A 27,347-nucleotide genomic window follows, 5' to 3' on the forward strand; every position below is an offset into this window, starting at 1 on the left:
AGAGTTCATGGAGGATGGATGTTCTAATGTGTTTCCTACGTCGGTTTGCCAGTAGAATCATTATGAAGAATAGAGTTTATATAGTTCCGCTTTAGTTTTATTTAGATCTTGGCCTTTTAAGATCACTTTTGTAAGACATTTGTAATGATTATCATCGATAAAGTCACTATATGTTGAGTTTGATTTCTGAGCTCATCATATAGATAAAATTCATCATTTTTTTTAGATAGGTCTCGACGCTGGGTACAAGTGGAGTTTGAAGTTTATGAATGACTATCTAACTTGGAACTAAAGGTGTCTTCAGATCGAGCCAAACCGAGCTCATTTTGATGTAACACGGTGTCTTCAGCATCTCCAGCTATTGCAGATTCAAATAATTTAGAGGTCCGAATTTTGTTGGAGGAAAAACATTGGCAACATTTTTACTTGTTTTGCATTACATTCTTCAGTATTTTTTCGATAGAAAGTTTTATTGTAACATCAAAATAATACATTCTTCAATATTAGCACCATTCTTCGGCTCGTGACTTTTCTCAAAGAATACGAGAAAAGAAGATGTGTCACAAGAGTTGAATGATTGCTACATTCAAAAATTGATTCTGCGACACACGGCACGGCTTGTTTATGACAAAGCTTTTATTTCTTTTTCCTTTTGCCTTTAGATGTCCCTTTGCCTTTACATCCATGCACAAATCTAATGTACAAAAAGCAGATGCCGATAGAACAACTTGGCCACCGGGAAACAAGGGTATTTGGTTCCTTGAACGCTGGCCCTGTTCTCTGCAGCAGACGGTGGCCAAAATAACACCTACCTAGGGCAGTTGCGTGCCTCTTGATAATCAAAAGTTGCAAAAGGCAAAAAAGCTTCAAGGAGCCAGCACCCAACTTCTAGTATACTTGCCTCACAAATAAAATATTTCCCAAGAATAAGCTCACATGTTGCTCAGGGCAGCTGGCTGGCAAGCACCCCTTGGCTCTTTCCAACCCTTGTATAAATCCAGACCCTCCGATCCTGCCCTACATCTCACAATCATCCTTACAGCACACAACACAAATCAGGACCAATTAGTCCTAGCTAGTGTTTAGCTCGCTTAGCAGCTGCCTGAGCAAGCTAGAGAGATGGCTGGTCAAGCCATGAGCAAGCAGGGTGCAATGGCTGCTGCGTTGGTTGCTGTCCTCTTCTCCCTCTCGTCGGCGTCCCCTGTCCAGTGGGGGCAGCTGGACCCTCACTTCTACGAGCACTCGTGCCCGCAGGCGCAGCAGATCGTGGCGTCCATCGTGGGGAAGGCGCACTACCAGGATCCCCGCATGGCCGCCTCCCTCCTCCGCCTCCACTTCCACGACTGCTTCGTCAAGGTACGCACAGAGCGCAAGAATCCGATCCTGCCGTTTGCTTTACGGAACATGGCTGTCGCACACAGTCTGACGATGATCGAGTTGGTGCAGGGCTGCGACGCGTCGCTCCTGCTGGACAGCAGCGGGTCGATCGTGAGCGAGAAGCGGTCCAACCCCAACAGGGATTCGGCCAGGGGGTTCGAGGTCGTCGACGAGATCAAGGCCGCGCTGGAGGCCGCGTGCCCGCGCACCGTCTCCTGCGCCGACATCCTCGCCCTTGCAGCGCGCGACTCCACCGTCATGGTACGTGTGCGATGCTATATATCTTATCGATCTTGCATGCATGTCTCCCACTCCAGGCTTTCAGCTTCTTTGTGTTTCTTTCTGTTGTGCTCTGTACGTTTTTGGATGTGTATATACACTGTGCTCGCTTCCATGTCTTCGATGAAAACGGAGAGTACGTCTCGGCGCTGCCGTGTTGGGGTCACAATGCAAGCACCAGTGTCTGCGATGATCATATGCATTTATTCTGTGATCCAGTCAATTTAAAACACATAAGCATCACAAAATTAGCATGCAAAAATCTTGCTTTCAATAAAGCAGGGACATGCCTTTGGTCTAAAACTTATATCCGAAAATGGCAAGACTTTACACACTTTGGGATCAATTTTTTTTTATATGTGTGAGTTTAGCAATATTTATTGCATGTTTTTTTTCTTTTTGCACAATATAATGCATGTTTTCTCAAAGCCGTTTTGCCAAAAGAAACAACAACATTAATCTTCTACTTAAGCTTGGCATGTCAAGAGTTATGTATCCACTTAGGTAAATTTGTTGTTATGGACAACTCAAAGTGTCCATGTAGTAGTGCTCTTTGTCCTTCCTATTCTCTATTGACCTACAGTAGTGTCGGTGCGAACACGGACTAATCTTTGTGAAAAGAAGTACAGACTTTATACGAGTTTGATTTCCATGGGCTCAATGTCACAAAAGCACATGCAAACCCTGTAGTGAGCTTCACCTTATGTAGGACAGTATAAAATCACCAATGCTCGATGCCTTGTGTGATACCGAAAAGACGAGGCAAAGTGGGGGCACGGGGCTCGGTAAAGCAGAGCCAAAGAATACGTGTGCAAATTAAGTGATGGCATCTCATGTCATGAGATAAGGACAGGGTAAAAAGGGCCGATATCTCTACTCTCTGTTTTTGAGATTTATAGACACTGTAATAGCTAGGCTGGGAACAATAATATAGAAAAGCAAATGATACAGTTTCTGAATTTTGACTGCCAGTTTTTCATGTCTCCGGCTGCTTTAAATATCGGTATATTTGGTGGAGCTTTAACTCTAATAATTTTTAAAGTTAGATATTTTTAACTCTAAAAATTTATAAAATTAGAGTTATAGATACACTAAAAGTGTTTGTGTAAATATTATTTTTATTTAAAAAAATAAATTCTTAGACTACTATATTTTAATATATAAACTCTAGATTAAAATGGAGTATGAATTGTTGTTGCAGACAGGCGGCCCCGGGTGGATCGTGCCGCTGGGGAGGAGAGACTCGCTCGGCGCGAGCGTGCAGGGCTCCAACAACGACATCCCGGCCCCCAACAACACCCTCCCCACCATTATCACCAAGTTCAAGCTCCAGGGCCTCGACATCGTCGACCTCGTCGCCCTCCTCGGTACGTACACGGATGCTCCGTTTGCATTGCCGGTGCACATTCGTAACGATTCCGTGGAACAAGCTAGGTCTGCTAGTGCATCTGCATGTGCCACTCCATGTAGGTGTGGTACTCGACCCGTAGCACGTGCATGACGGCTCGATCGCTCCTGAAATTTCGCCGGAACTTTGACGGGATGTACAACTCATTGAAAGGTTGGTGCGCTAGCTAGCACCGATAAGACACGACGGATTGGTATTATGAGTCCATGCCTCGTTGTCGTTAACGACGCGAGCCAATACAGTCCATGCATAGCGTCCTGACTGTGAAACGTCAAATCTTGCCTCCATAATCAACAAACACATGGAGGTATCACCAACCACACATTGTTACTACGCATTTGAAGTCCTACGCGTGTGCATGAGAAAAAGACTCCTCAACAAATCATTGCAGATTAGCTCACTACTTTTATAGCACTATATATATATATATATATAAAATGTTCTATCAGTATCGGTACAACAGTAATTAATAATAAAAATGTATCAATATCGGTACGACAGTAATTGATAATAAAGATGTATCGGTTTTTAAATTTTCACGCATAAACAATAGCTAAAGAGATAAAAACTAACACTGATAGTAGTATTAGTGTCGGTTCTTAGTTAGAACCAGTACTAATACATCAGTGACGATTCTAGCTACGAATCGATATTGATAGTGATTGTATCAATGTCAATTCTAGACACGAACAGATACTGATATATCAGTATCAGTTCTAACCACGAATCGGCATTGATAATCAGTATCAGTGTCGGTTCTAGCCACAAACCGTCACTGATAATTGTTACTGTCACAGCTCATCTTAAAAAATTTATAATTTTTTCACACGAAGTCGGATGAGAAAAAACTTTAGATGAAAATAATAACCCTCGATGAGATCTACAACTTTGTATTTAAAATTTTTTATAATAAAGTTGCGGGGCTTCAATTTGACTCTAGTAAAATGGTAAACGGGAAAGCTCATTTGACGACAGCAAAACTGTAACTAAGTAGCGTTATTTTGAAGAACACATTAGCATATTCTTTTCTTGACGCATCGAGATCAGATAATTAGCGAAGGAATTACTCCGTAATATGGATCCTAATAGTACAAGAGAACTATGACAGGGAGCCACACCATCGGCGACTCCCGGTGCACAAGCTTCCGCCAGCGTCTGTACAACCAGACGGGCAACGGCCTCCCGGACCGCACGCTGGACGTGTCCTACGCGGCCGAGCTGCGCCCCCGCTGCCCGCGGTCCGGCGGCGACCAGAACCTCTTCTTCCTCGACCCCGTCACGCCCTTCAAGTTCGACAACCAGTACTACAAGAACCTGCTCGCCTACCGCGGCCTGCTCAGCTCCGACGAGGTGCTCCTCACTGACAGCCCCGCCACCGCCGAGCTCGTCAGGCTCTACGCCGCCAACCAGGATATCTTCTTCCAGCACTTCGCGCAGTCCATAGTCAAGATGGGCAACATCTCCCCGCTCACAGGGGTCAACGGCGAGATCAGGAAGAACTGCAGGAGGGTCAACCACAGCTGATCGGTTCGGTTCAGCTACCGAAGATTCATCATGCTCGATCGTGCGCATGATTGTTCACGCAGTGTTTAATTTGCTCGAGTACTTCGATTTGATTACTTCTGCTCGTTAGTTGGTTGGTTGGTATGTTGATCCAGATGTCTGTTGCTTGTTGAAATTTCTTGGAACTGTATAATTTTTCCTTGTCCATTTGTTGTTTTCCTTGAATTGTTGTTGTTTTCAGAGGAATCCATTTCGCATTTGTAGGTACATTGTTGGTTCTTGTCCGTTTCCAGCCATGAAATGAAACTTGAGTGAATAAATTTAAAGAGTCATGTACTTTCTAATCTTGTCGTAACTCGTAAGTCGTAACTTCCTCTGTTTCTCCTGTTTTTTTCCTGTTCCAGCAGAAATTATTTGGTCAGGTGCACCAAATTCAGAGAAACATCTTACCCAATAAATTTGGTGGTTTCTTGTACCATTTGATACGGAGTTCCCGACGTTCTCAACGTAGAATCTGAATACATACGGAACTTAACGAGGAAGATGAATAACATGTGCAGCACTTCTTGCACCTCCAATATGCAAAACCTGTGCAAGGATAGATTCATCCTCTCAACAACACAGAATTGGATCGCATTTCTCTATTAATTCCCAAAGGTACTGTAAGAACAATCGATGGCAACGATCAATTCTTATCTAGATTTCAGTTCGAAGAGACTAAACCATAGATGAGAGCAAGGACCATTGATGCAAATTTTACTGTCCAAAATTTCTGGTCTCCCGCATAGAGCCATAGAGGTGTGCTAATCACCAAGCACCCACCCCGAGTCGCCAGAAACCCTAGCAACAAGTCAAATAAAGTCTAACCTTTCAGATGTTATGGATCAAGGAATTAGTAAAAAGAATATATAAAAACTTTCATGAAGTCCATGTGTAAATTATAGTGAGGTACTGAGATCATGGTCATGTATGGCATATAAACTCAGAAGGGAGAAGGTGCTCCTTGTGAAGACGTAGAAACGGTCCTTGTTGTTTATCGCCATATATATCCTATCAAAGGATTAGCTTCATGGTTAGCGAAGCAACCATTTTTTTTGTGTTGTTAGAAGAAGTGGATCGAAGGTCTGTATTTTCCATCTACACAGTTGCAAAGAGTATGTAAATGTAGTGCATACGAAGCAAGATTTTCTACATCACACACACATCATACATGCGCTAGATTTTTTTTTTTCTACATTGAAATATCTATATTTCTGATGACACTACTAGAGTTTCATCTGCTAATGATGAAAAGTTTTGAAACTAACAAAAAATATTTGTTGTTAGTAGCGATTGGAATCCATCCCCACCGAACATAGGCAATACAATTGCCCAACGAATCTTTCTCACTTACCGCTTCTAGTTACAATTTCTCACTTACTGAAGTATGGTTTCCTTCTAGTTAGAAATTCAAGAACCTAAAATATGGCTTTTGTCCGTTAGTTGGCCTATATAATGGTACATTGCATCAAGCAACCTGTTGTTCTTTGAACCACGGTGGGCACTCCTGTTTGATCATCTGGGACACACATGGAAGCTCCAAAGTTTGATCTTTGCCAATAAATTATCATCAAAATGTATGTCGCGGGATTAATATCTTTGTGAAATATTGAGATTAAACCTACATGACCGGTCCAAGAAAAATGATAATTCTCATCTATGTGCTGAGTATAAGAATCAATCTCAACATATAGTAATTTTATTGATAATCATTATAATATCTAACTTAATCGTAATTAAACGTCTTACATAAGAGAGCTTCAAGGGTCGAGGAATCAATAACTATAACGGAGTCGTCTTCACTGATAACTCCACAGGCAATTGACGGATAACACTTTCCTAAATGCATCTTCCTTCATGAAGTCTTCAAAATATTTCCCAACTAGTGTGGTTTCGTTATAGAAAGTGTGAGTACATATCGTACTCCGTAAGTTATGAGTAAAATAATGCATATGAAGGCTTTAACAATAATAAGGCTGATTTGACTCTTTTGCAGAAAAACAACATTTATTTCAAAAACAGTTGAAAAGCGAGTAATAAATTAAGTTCTCACCAACTGACCGCATCAACTAAGATTCTCACTACCATATTGACTTAACCACCAACTGACCACATCAACCAAGGTTCTCACCACCAAGGTTGACTAACCAACACCCTCAACCATAGCTCTCACTACCAAGGTTGACCAACTATCAAACCACCTCAACCACAATTCTCACTACCGTGATTGATCCACATCTTAACCATGATTCTCACCACCACATTTGACTATACCGACCATACCATCAAGTTCTAATCATATGAGGGTTCCTCGCCTGTTACACCCTAAAACTTTAATCTAGTCATTAGCATGCATACATATCATGACATCATTTTGAAAATGTTACATCATTGATCAATGCATGATTCCACCATATATATTATAAGTGAAAATTGTTTAGAAATAATAAATAAGACCCAAAGCCATTGAAAAGGAAGAAACAGGAAAAAGAACAAAGACTTTCAGCACGTGAGCCCTTCCTGCTGTCTGACCGCCAGAGCATAGATACGCCACTTAAAGCCATCGACCAACTCTTACTCACTCTCTCTCGTTCATTCACTTCCTAACTCACTACTCTTCACCAAACCGCTAGAGAGAGAGGCAACCACCTCGACAACCTCAATGGTCGGAGATCGACGGAGATGACTTCCCCGAGCTCCCGAAGGCTTCCTTGAGCTCCTTCCCCGTCTTCTTTGCCAGAGATGCTTCCACGCGACTTCTAGCTCCTCGAGGCCAAACATCATCCCAGAGGTCGATCTTCGAATTGAAGCTTCCCTAGAGTTGTCCAACCCTTTAGAAAGCTTCCCTCACACTGAGGTGAGACTTCCCCTACCATTTCCCAGCCGTTCTCAACCTCCAATCAGTCCTCATTTGGTTTAGACCAGAGCTCTACCCAAGACCCCAAACTTGGGATCTCCTATACCTCCTATTTCAGTCCCTGGATCAAGTAGTTGATATATACAGTATAACAGTAGTAGTATCACAGTCAAACTTTATACATAAGTATTATGATTTAGAGCACAAAAGGTTTACAAACCATACTGTATATTACAAACCTGGCCAAGAGACCAACAAAATTATAGCAGAAAGAAAAAGCCCAAGACACAAGCAGCTAGGGTGCAAACGTGACTCATAAGATTATTCTTCATCCTTAACTTTACCTTCAACGAAGTCGGCATCAGCTTCCTTATCTGAATGACAGTAATAGTGAGTACGGAAGGTACTCAGCAAGGCATATACTACTTTAAGGTGTTGATAGATGCATAAAGAGAGTTATTAAAGGATAAGGCTTTTACGGTTTAGATTTAAGCATAAAGCAGTTTATGTAGGCATCCAATTGTATCAACTATGGTTGACTTCAAAACATTTTAAATAGTTCAAAACTAGGTAATGAGCTATATCTGGGGGGTTTTGGTCCTGGGAGGGGATACACTACACTCCGCAGTCTCTTTTTTCACATCTGGTGTACCTCTAGTAACATATAGATCCTAACAAATTGAGCCATCAACCTCATCACACGGACATCTAGTCCACACACTCACTCCTCAAGACACGCACCTAAAGTCTAGTAAAAAAAGGTTCTGCATTCGCATTTTCATGACCGTGGACATGGTTATTCGAATAGTTTTACACTCTGCAGAGGTTGTATAGCTTTACCCATGCGGTATGCTCTACCACCATCCATTGCAGGCGGAGGAGCGAATCATACCGAGACGTTTTAAACACCTTTCCTATCAGGCTTTTCAACAAGACACCCTTAAGTCCCTGAGTCCTTGAACTGAATAACAGATTGGCTATGTTGTCTCTCAAAATATTTGAACAAAGGAGCAGATGGACAATTGGCCTCTCGCTGCTCCCATGCCTCCTAGTATGATACCCAACTCAGTCCGGTGAAGAAAAGTCAAGTCCTGCCCATTCGGGACGCATGGTTGCACAAGGGTTGCTTAAGCATGGCGGCGAAATGACTAGGTCTTTAAGTCGACAGGGCATGTATCTTCTGGCAATTAATACCATAGAGGTAACTTAAGCCTGTAGGAGCATACTCACCTAGAGTACCACTCCACCCGCCCCAGCTAAATCAGTTTCCTCCTAATTTTACACACCATCCACCATATCCCACATGCCATCAAGGATTTCACAACCTTCATGGAATTCACAACCATCAAGGATTCATGGTATATGATTTATCATTGGTAACAGTAAATCTTATTTCCGAGGAGAGGTGTTTTAAAAGAGACATCTCTGAAGAGACGTATTCAATCCTAAGCATGCTAGATATCAAGGCATCATTTGTCATTAATATAGATAACAACATTTAATCCTAGGGTGATATGTATACTAGATAATGATATTACATGCATGACAAGTGTCTGATAGGATTGGCTGCCATAAACAGTTTGTAAAAGCGCAATACATAGCACATGAGGTAATAAGTCCAGTTTTAGTTGATCATGTAGAATATTTGAAAACATAGGCCCAATATGATCAAGGAATTATGACTAGCCTTCTCCGGAGTTTTCTTTGAAGTCTTGGTTGTAATCAGGATCTTCCTCACTCATGACGCTTCTCGCGCAGCACTCACAAAATTCTGGTAATTCTGCAACGGTGACTACATTCATTAACGAGCTATACTAGAGAAGAACCAAATAACGCCAAATGGAAAGTCAAAATGAGCCCTAACGGACATCACACTGGAAAGCCAAAATGGAAAGCCAAATTTTCCCCGTCGTTCTTGAGCTCCAGCCGGTCCCCATTTGGTTTAGACCCAAACTCTACCCTAGTCATGGACTTTATCCATAGGATCCTCGAGTTTGTCCCCGTGCATGATGCCCAAATCACCTAAGAAATACTTTCCTAGTATTGCAGAGTGTTTTGATACTTTTCATGGTCGAAAGCATTGCTGGAGCCTTTGTTGATGACCTCGCTTAGGTGTCATCAGTCAGCCCTAGCGGTCCGACCGCTAGGGCCAGTCTGATCGCTAGGTTGTGACTTGGACGGTCAAACTCCATAGTCAGGAGTTAGACCGCCACCAATGCTGGTCCAACTGTCAGACCCAACGGTCGAATCGCCATGGGGTTCAGTTTGACTACCATGGGTTCGGTCTGATCGCCAAGTCTACTCAGTACCGATTACCCCCATGGTCTGATCATCACCTGGGCCAATCTATCTGCCGGCTACTTAGTACCCACTGACCTTAGGTTGTCTCATGTGAGGTTCAAACCTCTTCTAACCCAATCGCTTAGGCTTTTTTTTGCAAATGTTTTTCTAATATGGCACATTGCATCTTGTTTGCGATCATGCATAAAAAATATGCATCTTCATCATGCATTGTTCATTCGATGCATTCTTTAGACAGTGACGTGTCAACGGTTCAAGTTGTTGAGGCCGACACTGAATCAGAACTGTACGCCAGCGATGCATTGGAGAAATAAGTCAAGCATCTAAGCATATTTCACCTTTTACTTTGGATCTTGTGGTGTCTAATTTTATAAGTTATCGTTTTATGTATGTTGTGTATGTTAGTGAGTTAATGTCGAGATTTGTGTGTAGAACCTTTATTGATGCATTATTTCTACCTTGAATTATTGATGATCCCTATCCTTATAACCTGGGTATAACAATATTGATGTCTAACTTAAAAGTTATCTGAGATGCCTAACAATGCATAGGTCATTGGTAAAAGTCGAGAGGTGGTTTGATCATCGTTCACGAACTATAAGGCTTAATTATTATTTCACAATTAAAATGATATTGGGATAAGAGTTGGTGAGGATGAGACTAGATGTGGGTGGTGCTAGGGGTAGTGTCGGAGAGTGAACTCCTGTCGCAGGGATCCCGAGAGACCCCTTTTTAGAGATTCGGCCGGGGGGATGATCCTGGAAAAGCTTGTGTGGGAAATAATCGGGAACGGAAATAAATGCGATGGCTGGTGGGAGACGATCACCCTAATGCAAGGAAAAGTGGGTACGCTGGGTTTTAGACAGGTTCGGGCCGCACGGAGGCGTAACACCCTACTCCTGTATGAGCGCTATATTTATCCTTGAAGGGGATTCTTCAAGGAGATATCTGGTTCTAAGGGGAGAACTGTTTACAAAGAGCTTGAGGCTCTTCTGTTCTAGCTTAACTTGAGCTGGTTCGAGTGTCTGTCGATCTATCTTTGGCCTGGTTCGCCGGAGATTGTTGGTTGTCTGGTCTCTTGGTCGTCTTGTGGTCGGGGGCTCTTGCTCTCTCCTCCCTAGTGTTCTCCATCCTTTCCTTTTATAGGCGTGCCGACCTCAACATATCCTGAATGGGAAAGAGGGGACGTGAATGCCAAGGTGCCACGGAGAAAGGCGTAATCATTTCATCTTGACGAAGTGACAGGGGCGGTGGAGAGATGCGGCGCGCATTCGACCACCAGCCGCTGCGGGAGCCTCGGGGCGCCATGAAAGGGGCCCACCGGGCAGCCTCAGAGGTGCCCGGTGCGCCCACCCTGTCTTGTTCTTCTGCCAGGGCAGGGTGGCAGGCCGAGCGCTTCGATTTTGGCAACGTTATCCCGAGGCACCTGGATAAAACGGAACGGGACCCGTGCATTTAATGGACCCACGCCCCCCTGCCAGTGTATGGCAGGGTCTGACACTGGGGCGTGGGCAGTTGAGAATATCAGGATGTCAGGATGTCAGACCGCGTGTGCCTATTAAATGCGGCATTGGGCCTTTGACTGGATGACACCCTGACGACGGGACCCTTCGGGTCGTTGAATGATCTTGCGCGAACCTTCGGGGAACCGAGTCCTCGGGGGCTGCCACGTGCAGCCCCGAGCACTCTCTCCCGAGTACTTCGGTGGGACCTTCGGGGCACCGAGTCCTCGGGGGCTGCCACGTGCAGCCCCGAGCACTCTCTCCTGAGCACTTCGGTGGGACCTTCGGGGCACCGAGTCCTCGGGGGCTGCCACGTGCAGCCCCGAGCACTCTCTCCTGAGCACTTCGGTGGGACCTTCGGGGCACCGAGTCCTCGAGGGCTGCCACGTGCAGCCCCGAGCACTCTCTCCCGAGCACTTCGGTGGGACCTTCGGGGCACCGAGTCCTCGGGGGCTGCCACGTGCGGCCCCGAGCACTCTCTCCCGAGCACTTCAGTGGGACCTTTGGGGCACCGAGTCCTCGGGGGCTGCCACGTGCAGCCCCGAGCACTCTCTCCCGAGCACTTTGATGGGACCTTCGGGGCACCGAGTCCTCGGGAGCTGCCACGTGCAGCCCCGAGCACTCTCTCCCGAGCACTTCCTTCTTGGTATTTGGGCTCTGCGGATCATCGGGGAACTAGGGTGCTCGGGAACCAGAAGCGGCGGCCCCGAGCACCTTCTCCCGGGACTTAGCTTCTACCTACCTTGCAGGGTGGTGATATGTGGTGGATGGCCGGCCTGGCCTCGGGACTTAGGGACCCCTGGTTCTAAATACACCGACAGTAGCCCCCGGGCCCGTTGGTAGCCGATGGGACGGAGACTGCGAATGGGCCCTTCGTCGTGACCGAGGCCAAGGCTGGCGCGGACGCCATGTGGCAAGCTTTCGAGGGGTGGCCCTTGCGGACCTAGACCTCAAGTATGTTCCAACCGGAAAATGAGTGGACGCGTGTCCACACAATTTCCGAAGGGTATGATATCCATCCGGGCGGCACGTGCGGTTGCCGCGCAGATCGAGGAAAATACGCCTGGCAATCGCTGACATCGCGCGATCGGCGGGAGATTCGCCTGACAGTTGCGCCGATCGAGGCGACGCTTCGCCGAGCGAACCATTCGGGCGGCAGTTTTCGAATTTTGAGATATAAAAGGGGGAACGGATCGGTCCGTTCCCCTTTTTACGCTCTCTTGCACTTGCCTTCTTCGTGCTCCGAAGCCCTCAGGAAACTCCCAGGCGACCGGAGCATTCTCCCTTCTCTCTCTTTTCACCACCAAAAAACATCCCCCATCTTGCCGAGATGACGAGGGTTGGAGGAGGACGACAGGACAAAACTTCGGACAGCATCTTGCCGGAGTCTCGTCTGAGGAACGAGGAGGCGGCGGATAAGATTAGGAAGCTGCTGGTGCCGGAGGGTCAGGAGGGTGCTGTGGCGGTGAGGCCGGCGACTCTGACGCCGGCGACGACTGTCCCTGGGCGGACCGTCCTCTTCACCTCCTTCGTGGCGGCGGGGCTAGTGCCGCCGTTCTCCGCCTTCTTTCTGGAAGTGCTGGAGACGTACGGCATTCAACTGGTGCATCTAAGCCCCAATTCCGTCGTGGCGTTGGCGGTCTTCGCGCATCTCTGCGAAATGTTCGTGGGGGTGATGCCGTCGGCGACGCTGCTTCGCCACTTCTTCGTCCTTCGGCCGGTGGGGAAGAAGAGGGGGCACTCCACGGCGGACGTCGCGGGGTGCTGCAACATTCGGCTCCGGGAAGGCTTGGGGGACCATTACATTCCCCAGGTGATGCGCAGCAAGTGGGAGGAATGGCGACGGGACTGGTTCTTCGTCGACATCGACCCCCACGAGCGCCTCGAATTGCCAGAGAAGGCGGCGGAACCTCGGCGATCAACGTGGGAGGCGCCGCCACCAGAAGATGCGAGACTGAAGCCGGTGCTGGAGCGCATTCTGGAACTGCGCGAGGGCGGGCTGACCTCAGTCATGGTGGTGGCGGATTTTCTGCGTCGTCGGTTGGCGCCTCTGCGAGAACGGGCCCGGCCGAGCTGGTTCTACACCGGGCCGGAGGACATCACCAGGACCCAGATTGGCGCGAGCTGGGATCTGGGGGCGGCGGAACTGCGGGGGATGACAAGGGTGATCACCGGAACGGAGGATATGAGCCGGGCGGAACTCCCGTGGCCGGAGATGGCGCTCTGTGCCAACCCCAGCCGGGTGGCCATTATGGCGGGGCTGCCGAAGTTCGATGCCCAGGGGCCCGTGGACCGGCCAAGAAGCCGGAGTCCTGAGGCCTCCGAACTCCCCGGGCTGGAGGAACTACTTGGCGATGAGGTCGCTGGTAGCTCGGCGCAGGCTGGTGAAGGGGTCGCCGCAAGCGGCAGCCGCCGTACCAGAGAGGAGGGCGCCACTGAAGTTGTTGAGGAGTTGGCGCCGGGAGATCGGGGAAAGCGTCCCCGGGCCTTGATCCTAGTGCCGGATTCTCCGCCGTCGCCGACGGCAGCGGCGGCATTTCCGGTGCTGGAGCCGCGCCTGGTGCGGATGGGGCCTGCATCGGCACCCGCGACCCGCACGGCGGAGACCGAGACCCGTGCGGCGGCACCCGTGGCCCGCACGACGGCGCCCGTACCCCACGCAGCGGCTCAGCCGAGCCCCCAACGGAAGAGGCGGCGGGAGGAGTCAGGACCGACAGCGCCGGACCCGGACATCAGGCTCCCAGTGGCCAAATGGCGGTATCGGTGAGTCTTCTTGCTTGCTTTTCCATGGGCATTTCCGGCCCGAACTGAGTTTTGACAACTTTCACTCGTCTCCCGTAGGCCGGCTGCAGGCGCTGCTGTGACGGAGAGAGAGCAGGCGCCGGGGCCAGAGCCGAGCCTGCCCGCTGCAACAGCGGAGGCCGGCATAGGAACGGCGGAGATGCCAATTGACGTGGCGGCCCCTGGGAGAGAGGCGGAGGCGGCGGCTGAGAGAAGGGCGCCGGCGGAACCTACCCCGGGCGCGGAGAGCCCGGGGCGGATAATGGTGGAGGTGGATGTTCTGCCGGGGCCGGCGGACAGGGCGGCCGATGCGGGAATGCGGCCGCTGTCCGAAACCTTGGCTCCGGCGGAGCCTACCCCGGTCAGGCAGAGCCCGGGGCGGATGGCGGCGCAAGGCCCGGCGGAGAGCTTGGCCCCCCTGGAGGCATCCTGCGGAGAAGCCTGGGCCCCCCCAGTGCCCGGCCGGCCTGTCGATCCCTTCCTGGCCGCCATTAAAGGCGTCCAAGTAGCAGTCGGGCAGCTGGGCGCAGTGGTGAGGGCCAAGGAGGGGGAGCTCGAAGCCGAGTGCGCCCGCCTGGCACTGGAGAAGGCGCAGCTGGCGGGCGCCCAGGAGGAGACCCGTGCGGCAGCCGCGCGGGAGCAGAAACTCCTAGAAGACATCCGCGCGGAAGCCGCGCGGGAACGAGAAACTCTGAAGACCGCGCGGGCAGAGGCCGCGCGGGAACGAGAAGACGCCGCCCGCTTGGCCGAGGCGTCGAGGCAGCAAGCTGCCGAGGCCCTTGCCAGGATGGGGCAGGTGCAGGAGAGGGAGGTGGCTGTCGCAGCCCGGGAGCAGGCCGCGGAGGAGCGGCAAGCCGAGCTGGCCCGCCGGGAGGGTGCGGCCGAGAAGACGCGCGCCGATCTCCAGCGCTGGGAAGACGATCTCCAGAAGATCAGAGAAGAAATCAAGCGCTGGGAGGAGGACGTCTCCGTCCGGGAAGTGGACAACGAGCTATCGGCGTCGGATCTTGGTGCCCGGGAGGATTCGGTGGCCCAGCAGGAGGATGTGTTGGCCCGGCGGGAGAATGAGTTGAGTCGCCGAGAAGGCGAACTGAGTCGCCGAGAGGGCGAAGCTGCTGCTGTGACGGCCGCTGCGGCTACCAGGGCGGAGGAGAATGCGAAGCACGAGGCGGAACTGGCCGAGCGCGAACGCGCTTTGTCCGAGATGGTGGCCAAGACGAAGCAGGCTGCCGTCCCCACCGCGGCTGGCGGTGCTCCCGGTCCGGCCGGGGACCAGGGACTCGAGGCACAGCTGCGGGCCGCCAAGGAGAAAATCGAGACTGCCTTTGTCTCGCGGGTCAACCTCGAGCATATGCTGGAGGACATACTCCGGCGGATGCGACGGGCCGTGGAGAAGGGTGGTCTTGGACGGCTTGTAGACGACAAGAAAGGCGACGGCCCCGCACGACAAGTGTTGGGGCTGCAGCAGGTCTGCGAGCGCCTCGAGACCTTGCCCTGGGCAGTCCAGGAACTTGCTGCCCGGGAGGGACGTGGCTTGGCACGTGCCGTGGCCGAGCACGTCCTGGCCTGCTACCGAAGCAGGGACCCGAACTTCCCACTGGAGCCGGCGCGGGAGGGAGTGGTCGAGGCTGAGGGGGAGGTCGCCCGGGCAGCGGTCCGGAGCACCGCCGCTGAGGTGGCGGCCGGCTTCAGGCGAGAGGTGCCGCCGCCGCCAGCCCCCGGGGATGACTCAGAGGATTCAGCCGACGCTTCTGCCGCCGACTAGATCTTTTGTAGCCTCTTTCCTTTTGTTTGTAGATGTAGGAGTGAACCCTTAGAAAATGCCTTGGGAGTATCCTGTGAATATTAAATGGCTGTTTTTCCCTGGGCTCGCAACTCCAGTTTCTCTATGTGTTCGATGCTTCTTCCGATGTTTTACTTCGAAGTCCCGGGGAGTACTCAGTCGGGCCGTTCCCGACCTTCCCGTCCCCGAGGATGAAGTTGTCTTTGATCGCTGTTACTGGCACAGTCGGCCTTCAAGCTCTCACGAATCCGTATTGCCTAAGTTAAGAACAAAGACAGAGACTTCCTTGTCCGGGAGATGGATTGATCCCGCGCGGAACACGCCGTGCCTGATGAACACTTTTTCACTTTGCGACCACTCAGTTAGTAGAAGGGAGACGCGTGCGGGCGAGAATGTGACCAAGAGTCCTCGCGGTCCGGTGGTGCCCGGGCTTTAAACGAGCCAGGCCGAGCACTGACAGCCCGCCCCCGAGACCTGAGCTCCGGACTACCCGAGTAGCTCGAGCGATAGGATTACCCAGGGCACCCGAGGACTCGGTAGTGCTCGGGGTCCTTAAAAGCAGACCGAACACCACGACCACCACGAAGGGCTTCGGTCAGACGTTATCGCGAGCACGCTACTCTTTTCTGCAAACCGTTCTGTCATTCTGGGAAAAAAATAGTCACGCGGCAGGGTTTTGCGTGCGAGGAGGCCACCTCGCCGAACAGATTAAACCGCGAGAGCCCCCGAGAGTGACTCGAGGACATAAATTTACTTAAAGCAAACTTGTCTGAATATAACCACTCACCGGACAGCTGTCGGCCTTCCAGCTCATCGATCCAGGAGGGATGTGCTTCCGAGCTCGGGTGCCCGGGGACTCGATTCTTTCAACGGAGTGCCCGAGTGCCCAGAGGCATACGAGGCTCCTAGGGTCGGGTGATCTCGACCACCCGAGCCTAAGTGGTAGGACCACCCGAGGACCCTTGGGGCCGACCAAAGGCCGGGGCATTAAAGCCCTCGCGGCCGAGCTGCTTGCGATCGCCAGCCTGTGACTTAAGAGAAAAAATAGGATTTCTTTGTCTGGTGCGCTCTGCCAGTGCGGTACTTGTTATAGACTGCTCTCGTTTTCGACCCGAGACCTCTCGAACACCCAAACCGGCGGACAAGAGCGGGCAGAGGCATAACCCAGAGGTCCTATGGTTTGGTGGCGCCCGGGTATGACAGACCAGACCGAGCACCGACAGCCCGCTCCGGGGGCCCGAGCTCCGGACTACTCGAGCAGCTCGAGCGATGGGATTACCCGGAGCACCCCGAAACTCGGTAGTGCCCGGGAGCCTGTCATGACACCGAACACCACAGCCTACCATGGCGGACGTAAGTCAACGGCGACTGCTCGCATGCATACCGATCGGGATTCTTTTGTCAGCGGGAAAAAAAGAGAGAGCGAACTTTTTCTCGCACAACCGAGCTCCTCACCAGACAGATTAAACATACGGAATCCAGAAAAAGTATTTTGACATAGCGATTGCTTATTGAAAAACTTAATGTGCAATATTTACAAGGTTGGGCGACAGCGACTTACCCCACGGGGCGAAGCCTTCACACTGCTAGGGCAGGGAGAAGCCCCCGGCCTTACTAACCTGACCCGGGAACACGACAATCTACGGGTAGAAGCGTCGAAGATGCTCGATGTTCCACGGATTCGGGAGTGGCTGTCCTTCCTCCGTTGCCAACCTGAAAGAACCTGCCCGGGGGACCGCGATCACGGTGAAGGGACCTTCCCACACAGGGGACAACTTATTCATTCCTTCGTGCGACTGGATGCGTCGGAGAACTAGGTCCCCCACCTCGAGAGACCGGGCCCGGACATGGCGCAGATGATAACGCCGCAGACTCTGCTGGTACCGAGCCGCTCGGACAGCAGCAAGCCGTCGGCGCTCTTCCAGGTAGTCCACGTCGTCGCGCCTTTGATGCTCCTGCTCACCCTCAGAATATGCATGCACTCGAGGGGAGCCCAGAGTGAGCTCGGAGGGGAGGACTGCTTCGGCGCCGTAGACGAGGAAGAACGGAGTCTCCCCTACCTGGCACGCCAGCTGTCGGAGAGTGAACTCCTGTCGCAGGGATCCCGAGAGACCCCTTTTTAGAGATTCGACCGGGGGGATGATCCTGGAAAAGCTTGTGTGGGAAATAATCGGGAACGGAAATAAATGCGATGGCTGGTGGGAGACGATCACCCTAATGCAAGGAAAAGTGGGTACGCCGGGTTTTAGACAGGTTCGGGCCGCACGGAGGCGTAACACCCTACTCCTGTATGAGCGCTATATTTATCCTTGAAGGGGATTCTTCAAGGAGATATCTGGTTCTAAGGGGAGAACTGTTTACAAAGAGCTTGAGGCTCTTCTGTTCTAGCTTAACTTGAGCTGGTTCGAGTGTCTGTCGATCTATCTTTGGCCTGGTTCGCCGGAGATTGTTGGTTGTCTGGTCTCTTGGTCGTCTTGTGGTCGGGGGCTCTTGCTCTCTCCTCCCTAGTGTTCTCCATCCTTTCCTTTTATAGGCGCGCCGACCTCAACATATCCTGAATGGGAAAGAGGGGACGTGAATGCCAAGGTGCCACGGAGAAAGGCGTAATCATTTCATCTTGGCGAAGTGACAGGGGCGGTGGAGAGATGCGGCGCGCATTCGACCACCAGCCGCTGCGGGAGCCTCGGGGCGCCATGAAAGGGGCCCACCGGGCAGCCTCAGAGGTGCCCGGTGCGCCCACCCTGTCTTGTTCTTCTGCCAGGGCAGGGTGGCAGGCCGAGCGCTTCAATTTTGGCAACGTTATCCCGAGGCACCTGGATAAAACGGAACGGGACCCGTGCATTTAATGGACCCACGCCCCCCTGCCAGTGTATGGTAGGGTCTGACACTGGGGCGTGGGCAGTTGAGAATATCAGGATGTCAGGATGTCAGACCGCGCGTGCCTATTAAATGCGGCATTGGGCCTTTGACTGGATGACACCCTGACGACGGGACCCTTCGGGTCGTTGAATGATCTTGTGCGAACCTTCGGGGAACCGAGTCCTCGGGGGCTGCCACGTGCAGCCCCGAGCACTCTCTCCCGAGCACTTCGGTGGGACCTTCGGGGCACCGAGTCCTCGGGGGCTGCCACGTGCAGCCCCGAGCACTCTCTCCCGAGCACTTCGGTGGGACCTTCGGGGCACCGAGTCCTCGGGGGCTGCCACGTGCGGCCCCGAGCACTCTCTCCCGAGCACTTCGGTGGGACCTTTGGGGCACCGAGTCCTCGGGGCTGCCACGTGCAGCCCCGAGCACTCTCTCCCGAGCACTTTGATGGGACCTTCGGGGCACCGAGTCCTCGGGAGCTGCCACGTGCAGCCCCGAGCACTCTCTCCCGAGCACTTCCTTCTTGGTATTTGGGCTCTGCGGATCATCGGGGAACTAGGGTGCTCGGGAACCAGAAGCGGCGGCCCCGAGCACCTTCTCCCGGGACTTAGCTTCTACCTACCTTGCAGGGTGGTGATATGTGGTGGATGGCCGGCCTGGCCTCGGGACTTAGGGACCCCTGGTTCTAAATACACCGACAGGTAGGTTGGGAGAGGAACCTGAATGCCATAGAATGCTTGCATCGATTAAGCACTAATTGTTGTTTGCCATTGTCTTAATCACTTTTTGTACTTTCACATATTCAATAAATGTACGAATGAGCCGATTATTATACGCTGTGCTAACACTTGACTTGTGACCCTATGATGTGTAAGAGAAAAAGAATGAGGAGAAGCAAGGTGGCGGGGAGCTAGAGGTGTCCGGGACACACTCACGGTAACCCCAGTGCCATAAGGGCATGTGCAAGTGAGTAGTTTCCGGTATGATAAAGGTTGCCTCAGGGACCAAGAGGATGGACCCTAGTTGTGTGGGTAAAGATGTACGCCCTATAGGGTGTAAGATCAATTCGAATTACCACACTCTCGGTTATGTCCATCCGCATCAATCGTAGTTGAGCATGCTTATGTCCATCCGCATCAATCGTAGAGTTCTAATGTTGGGATGTATATGGTATGTTGGGAAGTGGCTAGTGGTGAGTTCTGTTGAGAGGAGTATGATCTAGTAATAGTTATGTTTATGGTTATGATTTCATGATAGGAGGGTATGAGATGTTAGGATCTGTAGATTCTCGCACTCTTGAGTCAAAAAATAGCTTTTGTGAATAAATTCATTTAACCTTGTGGTCGATTGTTTCTTGCTACGCATCCCTAAATGCATGATCTCTGGAGTCAGGTTATTATATATACCTAATATGAAACAAGTCTTGCGAATATCTTTATACTCACCTTACTTTTATTGAGTTTTACAGGTGAGGAAGAAATAGTATACGGTTACTTTATTGAGTCCTCCTCGAGCAGCAAAACTGACATCGTCGGCGCCACTCTGCCTCCACCTCTCCCTCCTCCCGCCACACCCACCACGCCACTGCAATCATCTGCAGACTCGGGCGACACGCTGATGCCATCCCCATCCTCAAGCGCACCGTCGTAGGCGTGATGACATCGCCGGCTGAGGGCAAGGGGGCCAACGACCAGCAGTAGACTAATGCCGATCAGAGGGGGGGGGGAGTGGTCTCTAGCCGCCTTCTTCGGCTAGATGCAGCTCAGTGACACGCTCGACAAGCACCCCGCCAGCACCTCCTCCCCACCTTGACCAGCAACACCGAGCACACCGTCGCCGGATCCAGCTTACCCGAGTCGACGTCACCTTCTCCAAGGCTCCAGATGTTGGACTACTTCTTCATTGCCTTCACCCACTGTCCCAATCATCATCACCGACCGTCTCCACTGCCGCCGCTTATCCCAAGCCGCTCCATCACCCAAGTGATCCTCACCGCCTTCCCTTTCCATTTTTTGGGTCATCGCCGCCAACCCTAGTACCGTCATTGATGCCTGTGTCTGTGTGTGTGAGAGAGAGGGAGAGCGAGACAGGGATGAGGCCAGAGAGAGTGAGAGAGAAAGGGATAAGAGAGAGGGAGAGCGGGCCTTCTGTATGTTCGGCCAGCCCAACAGAGGGAGAAGAGAGGAGACAGGAGAGTGGGCTGTGGTCTGGTTCGGCTGGCCGAAGGCCAAGAGAGAGGGAGAGTGTCACGGGCCGAGCCCATTACTGTTGGCCCGAGAAAAATTAAAAAGAACCCGTTAACGCCTGTGTAGCATAGTGACTTTTAATAATTTCCATTCTTGATTTCCCGAATATAATTTAGGATTTAGGGTCGGAACATTCGTGGTTGCACTATTTCAAGTATAGGTTGAAGGAGGATATGAGTTATCATTGATAAGTATCCTAGATACCTAGATGAACAACTGGATCTTTTTCTTTTCTCTTTGCGTGTGAAGACCATTTTTCTCTGAACTCTCAACACTGGTAGTAATATACGTATATACCCGAATTTTTATGTACCCACTAATTTTCTTTGTTTTAAAATTTGCAGAAAACTTTAAGACCTTTTGTACATGTATTCTCTAATCATGGCTTCATTTTGTTACTATCATACTCTCATTTTGTTCATCATGCTATGTAAGACAGAAAGTACACATATATGGTAGAAAAATATGAATATTCCATTTTTCCTTTCTGATGGTAAAATAGTCAAACCTGTTAAAAAAGTTCCTTCACAAGGTATTATTTCTCATGTAATTTAACAATTTTTATTTAAATTCAATTGCATTCCATAATTTCAAAAACATTCAAATATGGTGCTCATGGTTCTTATAAGTGCTCCCTGACATGATGAGTTTTTTGGCCTGTGACAAACCTTCCCCCTTAATAGAACCTCGTTCCAAGATTCGAACAAGCCCAAGGGAGAAAGCGATGAATTTGATAGCAATTAAGTTACTATAAAGACAATATTTTAGGACAAGCTCTAGGTTACTTAAGACCATATTCACCTAGACAAGTTCATTAGTCTATAACTTACCTACGAGTTAAGTAGGTGGTGCTAAGTGGTGATAAGAATTGGACAACCACAAGATGCTCATTAGCCAAAAGAGAGAGGATGTTCATGGCACAAAAAGTACAAAGAACATCACTCATATGTTGGAGAAAAGATCGGGAAGGTCGGCGCAAAGTCAATCTTCACTGTTAAATGAATTCAGATAAAACACTATACCTTCATGGTTTAATGGCCTTTTCTGTCTTATGATTTCCAAGCACAATTTTGTTAATGTGCTAATAATCACTAGCCAAAATAATATTTTCAACTAATGTTTGTAGTTTGAATTCTTTACATGTTTCAGATACTTAGAAAACTATTGTTGCAAAATGATCAAAAGTGAGACAAACCATAATTTTCTAGAGATAATAAATTATAGCAATTGCTTAAGCCTAATCTACCCTCGATATAGCTGGAAGTTCATAAATGACAATGGTAAGCTAACTTCATACTGGTCAGCTGTTGAAAATAATAAATTGAGAAACAACCTCTTGTGAGCTAGCTATGACATTACTCAGGTAAGAATACTTAGTTGAAGATCCATGCTGATAGATAGGTACATGAGAAGCTGAAGAAGAACATGAAATAACCATACACCATAACCAACCTAGCTAAATTGTGAAGTACCTCAACCCACTGTTCATGTAAAATCCAAAGCATGAGCATATTATAAAGACTGTTATATCGGTTTCAGAATTAAGGGTCCTCCTTCATAATTTTTCTCAGTCACACTTATTTTCAATCACACTCAATATTGATTATGTGAGTTCTGATCACTAAAAGGGACCACAACTTTAATTATGGCTCCCAATGTAAACAGTATCCTTCGATTTTTTATCTTTGCTTTGGCTGAACCAATAGAACAACGTACAGAGGCCTTCCATTTCCTTTCAGATCAAAGGCAAACTAAAAAAGGCTACATTGTCTCTTAAACATGAGCAACACTGGGTGTAGACGATCTGTCGAGCAGGCGCTCAGCAACCAACAATAAAAAAGAACCATATTTAAGAATTAGAGAAAGAGACTTCACCGTCTTCGATTTCAACAGAGGTAACCAATATGTGCAAACAAAAAAAAGTATCCACCATATCTAAAGAACAAGGTTCTAAGAACACAAGGAAACAACAGAAATAAAACACACATTGCTATCAAATTCACAAATCAAGAGATAACAAATAATGCAACTAACCTTTCTGTTTCCCCTTTGATCTAAATCAGTATTTCTTCACCCAGCACAAATAACTCAAAGAAGCTACAAATCGAGAAAACAACCACATGCTACCAACATATATAAGTGGAAGAGGCAACAACACATCTCACAGGTCCTTCTCACCGAAACCACAAAAATATCTGGACACAATAATATACTCTTTGCCTTAACCCAACTTTCCATCGATTTTTTAATCTCTTTCATACCAACAGTAGAGGCCCAATTCCAATCCCAACAAGTACACATGCCCACTGCACCGCGGTTAAACAACATGATACAAAATTCAACTACATTGGCCATCTAAGTGCAAATAATAGGTTGTGTGCGGTAAAGCCGCGTGTTTTTTCTAGTAAATATATTATAGTTGGTTCCTTAGCTAAGATCGACTGAAACTAGCTGTCTAGCCGAGAACCGAGTGTAATAATATTGTATTATATTTGGTTTATAATAAGAACTTATTGTAATATATTACAGCTGGTCAATGCATGACTAGAATAATCGGTTTATATAGTTAGAACCTACTAAAATATGTTACAGTCGGTTATGTCAAAAATTGATCCTAATAATTGGACTAATACAGTAGTCAGTTCTGAATGAGAAATTAGTGAAATATGTTGTCCATAGGGGTTGTTGTTGCTGTTTCCTTAATTTCTTGTGTAACGGGGCCGTTAATCGCTTTAAACCATTTCCATGTTTATTGCGTGTCGGTTGCATGCCCTTCCTGTTCCTTCTGTTTAATCATCCTGACTCTGAACTACTATGAAGCTTGACTCTCCAAACCCCATGGAGGGAACATAAAACAGCATGGAAGAATTAATATTGTATATCTTCAACTTGGTCTTTGATAAGTATCATGGAGAACTACGTGACTGCTTGCTCTAAATTCTGCGTACATATTCTCGTGACCCATGAGTTCATGGTTCATTTATGGCATGCCATTTCTTTTACTTATTTCGGTTAAGAAAGCCAATCAACAAGCTGGATTACTGTAACGGTAGATCTGTTTATATGTATAAAGCTCTGATGTTATGCACATCGAAAATTGTATATTTTTTCTATGTCCCATTGTATAAGTATGATGGCACCATGCGCACAGACAAGCGGAATTAAATTTAGAAGAAAAAAATACTGGTATTGGACCATGCATACCTCTATTGATTGGCATACTACAGGTAGTCGCCCACTTTGATAACACTAAAGCAGGGGTATGGAGTAGAAATATCATAATAATTATACACTATTTATTTTTTTAATGAACTTCATCATGAACTCACGCATTCCGATGATGATGGACTTACATTGCGGGACAGAGGAGTACATTAGCGCAAAGCTTTACACCTATGGATAGAAAACAAGCGTCGAACATGGTACGAGGGACAACGTCCACATTTCCAACCTACTAGGTATGGAATAAATTTTTGTGTCTATTTGTGGACATTCAAATTCGAGTCTCAAACTTTTTTGTTCAGAACTTTTAATTAGGATTTCAAAAAGTTCCAAATTTGTTCCCAGAACATTCATCTTGATCTGAATACCTTCAAACTAGCTTTACAAACTTGCTTTTGAGAACTTGGAAATTACATTTGAGTATTTTTGTCTGACACCTTCTATATAGGATTGATTACGTGCAAAATAAGTAACCAGAGGGAGTGAATAATTGTGAAAGCCAAATTCAAATTTTAACCACCTTAATCAAATATTTAATTTAATCTCATATAATTAGATTGAGACAGACTACTATCACGTCAAAAAACGATGTACAGAAAGATTTGACAGTTTGATTGCTCTCAATTTTTAACCGTAGAAACTAGATAACATTACGAAACTATTCCAACAATAATTAAGTCAATCGGATCTTTGGATAAGAGTTATGAATTTCGCAAGCAGCTATAATAGATGGTGACGAAAATAGATTAAACCATAATTTTGTGATTATGCAAGAATTACGGAAATTTAATCAATCAAACTTTTCAGAACTTTACCTTAATACTTAGGATAATTATGGATGGATCAAACCAAAATAGATTGCGTTCACAAAAAGATTCACCAAAAATCAATAAAAAAACAAAAACAACAACGAAATGACAAAACGAAAAGCAAAATCAACAATGAAACGGTAAAAAACGAAAAGCACAAAGGAAAAATAAAATTATCAACTAATCAACTAACAAAATCTGATAATAAGTTCACAAGATACATCACAAAACATCCAAAAAGATTTCAAAAAATCAACCTTATATTAGTTTCCTCTCTAATCTCTATATGTTCTGTTGCGGACAACAACAGATCGGTCTGCTCCATTTGATATCGGAGACTGTAGCCGACTTCAGAGCCACTTGGGCCTCGGCCGACGACAAGCGCGCACGCGTGACCGCCAACAGCACCACCTGCGCCTGCACGTATCCGAACAGGATTCTGCACAACTCTGCAGCCATCCTCTTTCCACAATTGTTTAATCTATCATGCATGCATCATCATGTCATGGCCGAGCCGGAAATGCCAGCCCACGGCATCACATGCATGAGCCTTGCACTTTTTCTTCTTTGTTTTATTTGGCAGCTGCACCAGACCTTTCTCTAAACGGTTCTTCAATCAACCGAGCAGAAACCGTCTGACATCAATCTGAACTCCAAACAAACAATTAGCGAGCATGCATGCATGATGCACCACGTCCCTCGACACTATAGATCATACATCTCAAGATATAATCTATCTTCACCGTATTATAGTATATATATTTTTTATATACATCTCATAGTACGATCATTTTTACATGTATTATTCTCTAACCCGAATGTCTTACGTGATCTTCTAATCAGTTTTACTTAGTTCTTCTTTGAACATAGTCACAATCCCTATCACGCATCAGGTCTGTCCTCGGAACACACATGAATATGAACAAAATAAATAATAAATTCCGAGCAAAAGTTTCTCCAATCTTGATTCACCTCAATTCACACAACACAACTCACACGAGTGAATTGCACATATCAAAACCACAAATATTACTATGCAACCATGAGCATATTAAATAACATATTATCAATACATGCACATCAACACATACAATAATGCTAAATCACTTTGCATTTTTGCTAATTTCACAATAAAACAAAATTTTCAGCACACATGATCTCACATTCTAATTTGGATTTCAAAACTCTCAATTAAAAACCATCATTTTTCATTTAAAGCTTTAAAAAAGAAGGCACAAAAGAATCTTCTTAAAATAAACGACTATCCCCTCCGCTAAAAGAAAAAAGTTTTACTATCAAATCTAATATCGTTACAGCTTCATCAACTTATTTAACAAGCGATAAGTGTTTATCATGATCAACAATAGAAACTATTTTTTTCTCGTAATCGACGTATGGACAACATATATATTGAGACTGTATATTTGACTTGTGTGCCGCTACTGCTACTAGGAAATACTCCACACTATTCTTGTACTTTGCACTCACACAACTGGCATCATATAATCATCTTCTGTACATCTACAATTATATTATTATTGTAAATCTATATTCATAATATCTAGAAAATTTTACAATCACCAACAAATAAATTACCTCGCTATCTCCTACCAGCAATTAGCTCAGATCAGAGGAATCGCCTCTTATATTGCTTTTTGTGTCTGCTTTTGATGAGTTTGTTGGTACCGTCCCTAAAAATTTTCATTATTATTCAATCCTTATGTAGGACTAATTAAGTAAAAATAAAAAATAAATATGCTCATACATAAAGTTTCTATATTAGAGCTTGCTAATTAAATAAAATATAAAAATATAATTGGATCTTGCTACAAACCTAAATATCATGAAGAAAATTTCTAATTCATTAAAAATCAAAATAAATATGTCCATACCTAAAGTTTCCATATTAGAGAATGCTAATTAATTAAAATATAAATAATATAATTGGAGTTGGCTACGTACCTAAATATCATGGCTAATTTTTCTAATTTATTAAAAATAAAAAATAAATATGCTCATACTTAAAGTTTCTATATTGGAGCTTTCTAATTAATTAAAATATAAAAAATATAATTAGAGCTTGCTATATACTTAATTTTATTGCTAATTATTCTAATTCATTAAAAATAAAAAATATGCTCATTCCTATAGCTAATGTAAATAAATAATAAAGATATTTTCTACCATAAGCTACTAATTGAAGCTATCATATCATAAATGAAGTATAATTGCATCCACATTATTTTAAAACATCATGGTCATAGGTTTATCTCCACCATTTCAAAATATAGAGAATTTAGCAAATAAAATTTAACTAAAAATAGATTAAAGATGAAGTTACATACCTTGGAACACCTAAAGCATGAGGATTCCTCAAA

At 47.1% G+C, this 27,347-nt stretch overlaps 1 protein-coding gene across 1 annotated transcript; it reads left to right on the forward strand.

Annotated features, from left to right (window-relative positions):
* The first annotated feature begins 809 nt into the window (after positions 1-809).
* Positions 810-4,911, forward strand: LOC133913523 (peroxidase 72-like). Its single transcript, XM_062356699.1, has 4 exons — positions 810-1,356; positions 1,447-1,638; positions 2,858-3,023; positions 4,173-4,911. The coding sequence occupies exons 1-4, from the start codon at positions 1,120-1,122 to the stop codon at positions 4,586-4,588; spliced, it is 1,011 nt and encodes a 336-aa protein (XP_062212683.1). The 5' UTR covers positions 810-1,119; the 3' UTR covers positions 4,589-4,911.
* Positions 4,912-27,347: the final 22,436 nt, after the last annotated feature.

This window comes from Phragmites australis, chromosome 1, assembly GCF_958298935.1.
Source record: "Phragmites australis chromosome 1, lpPhrAust1.1, whole genome shotgun sequence".
Taxonomy (NCBI): Eukaryota; Viridiplantae; Streptophyta; class Magnoliopsida; order Poales; family Poaceae; genus Phragmites; species Phragmites australis.

Bases quoted from the DNA above. Each gene is read 5' to 3' on its own strand.
- LOC133913523 (XM_062356699.1), top strand. From the start codon at position 1,120: ATGGCTGGTCAAGCCATGAGCAAGCAGGGTGCAATGGCTGCTGCGTTG. The intron at 1,639-2,857 runs GTACGTGTGCGA...TTGTTGTTGCAG, and splicing joins CGCGCGACTCCACCGTCATG to ACAGGCGGCCCCGGGTGGAT. The intron at 3,024-4,172 runs GTACGTACACGG...GAACTATGACAG, and splicing joins CGACCTCGTCGCCCTCCTCG to GGAGCCACACCATCGGCGAC.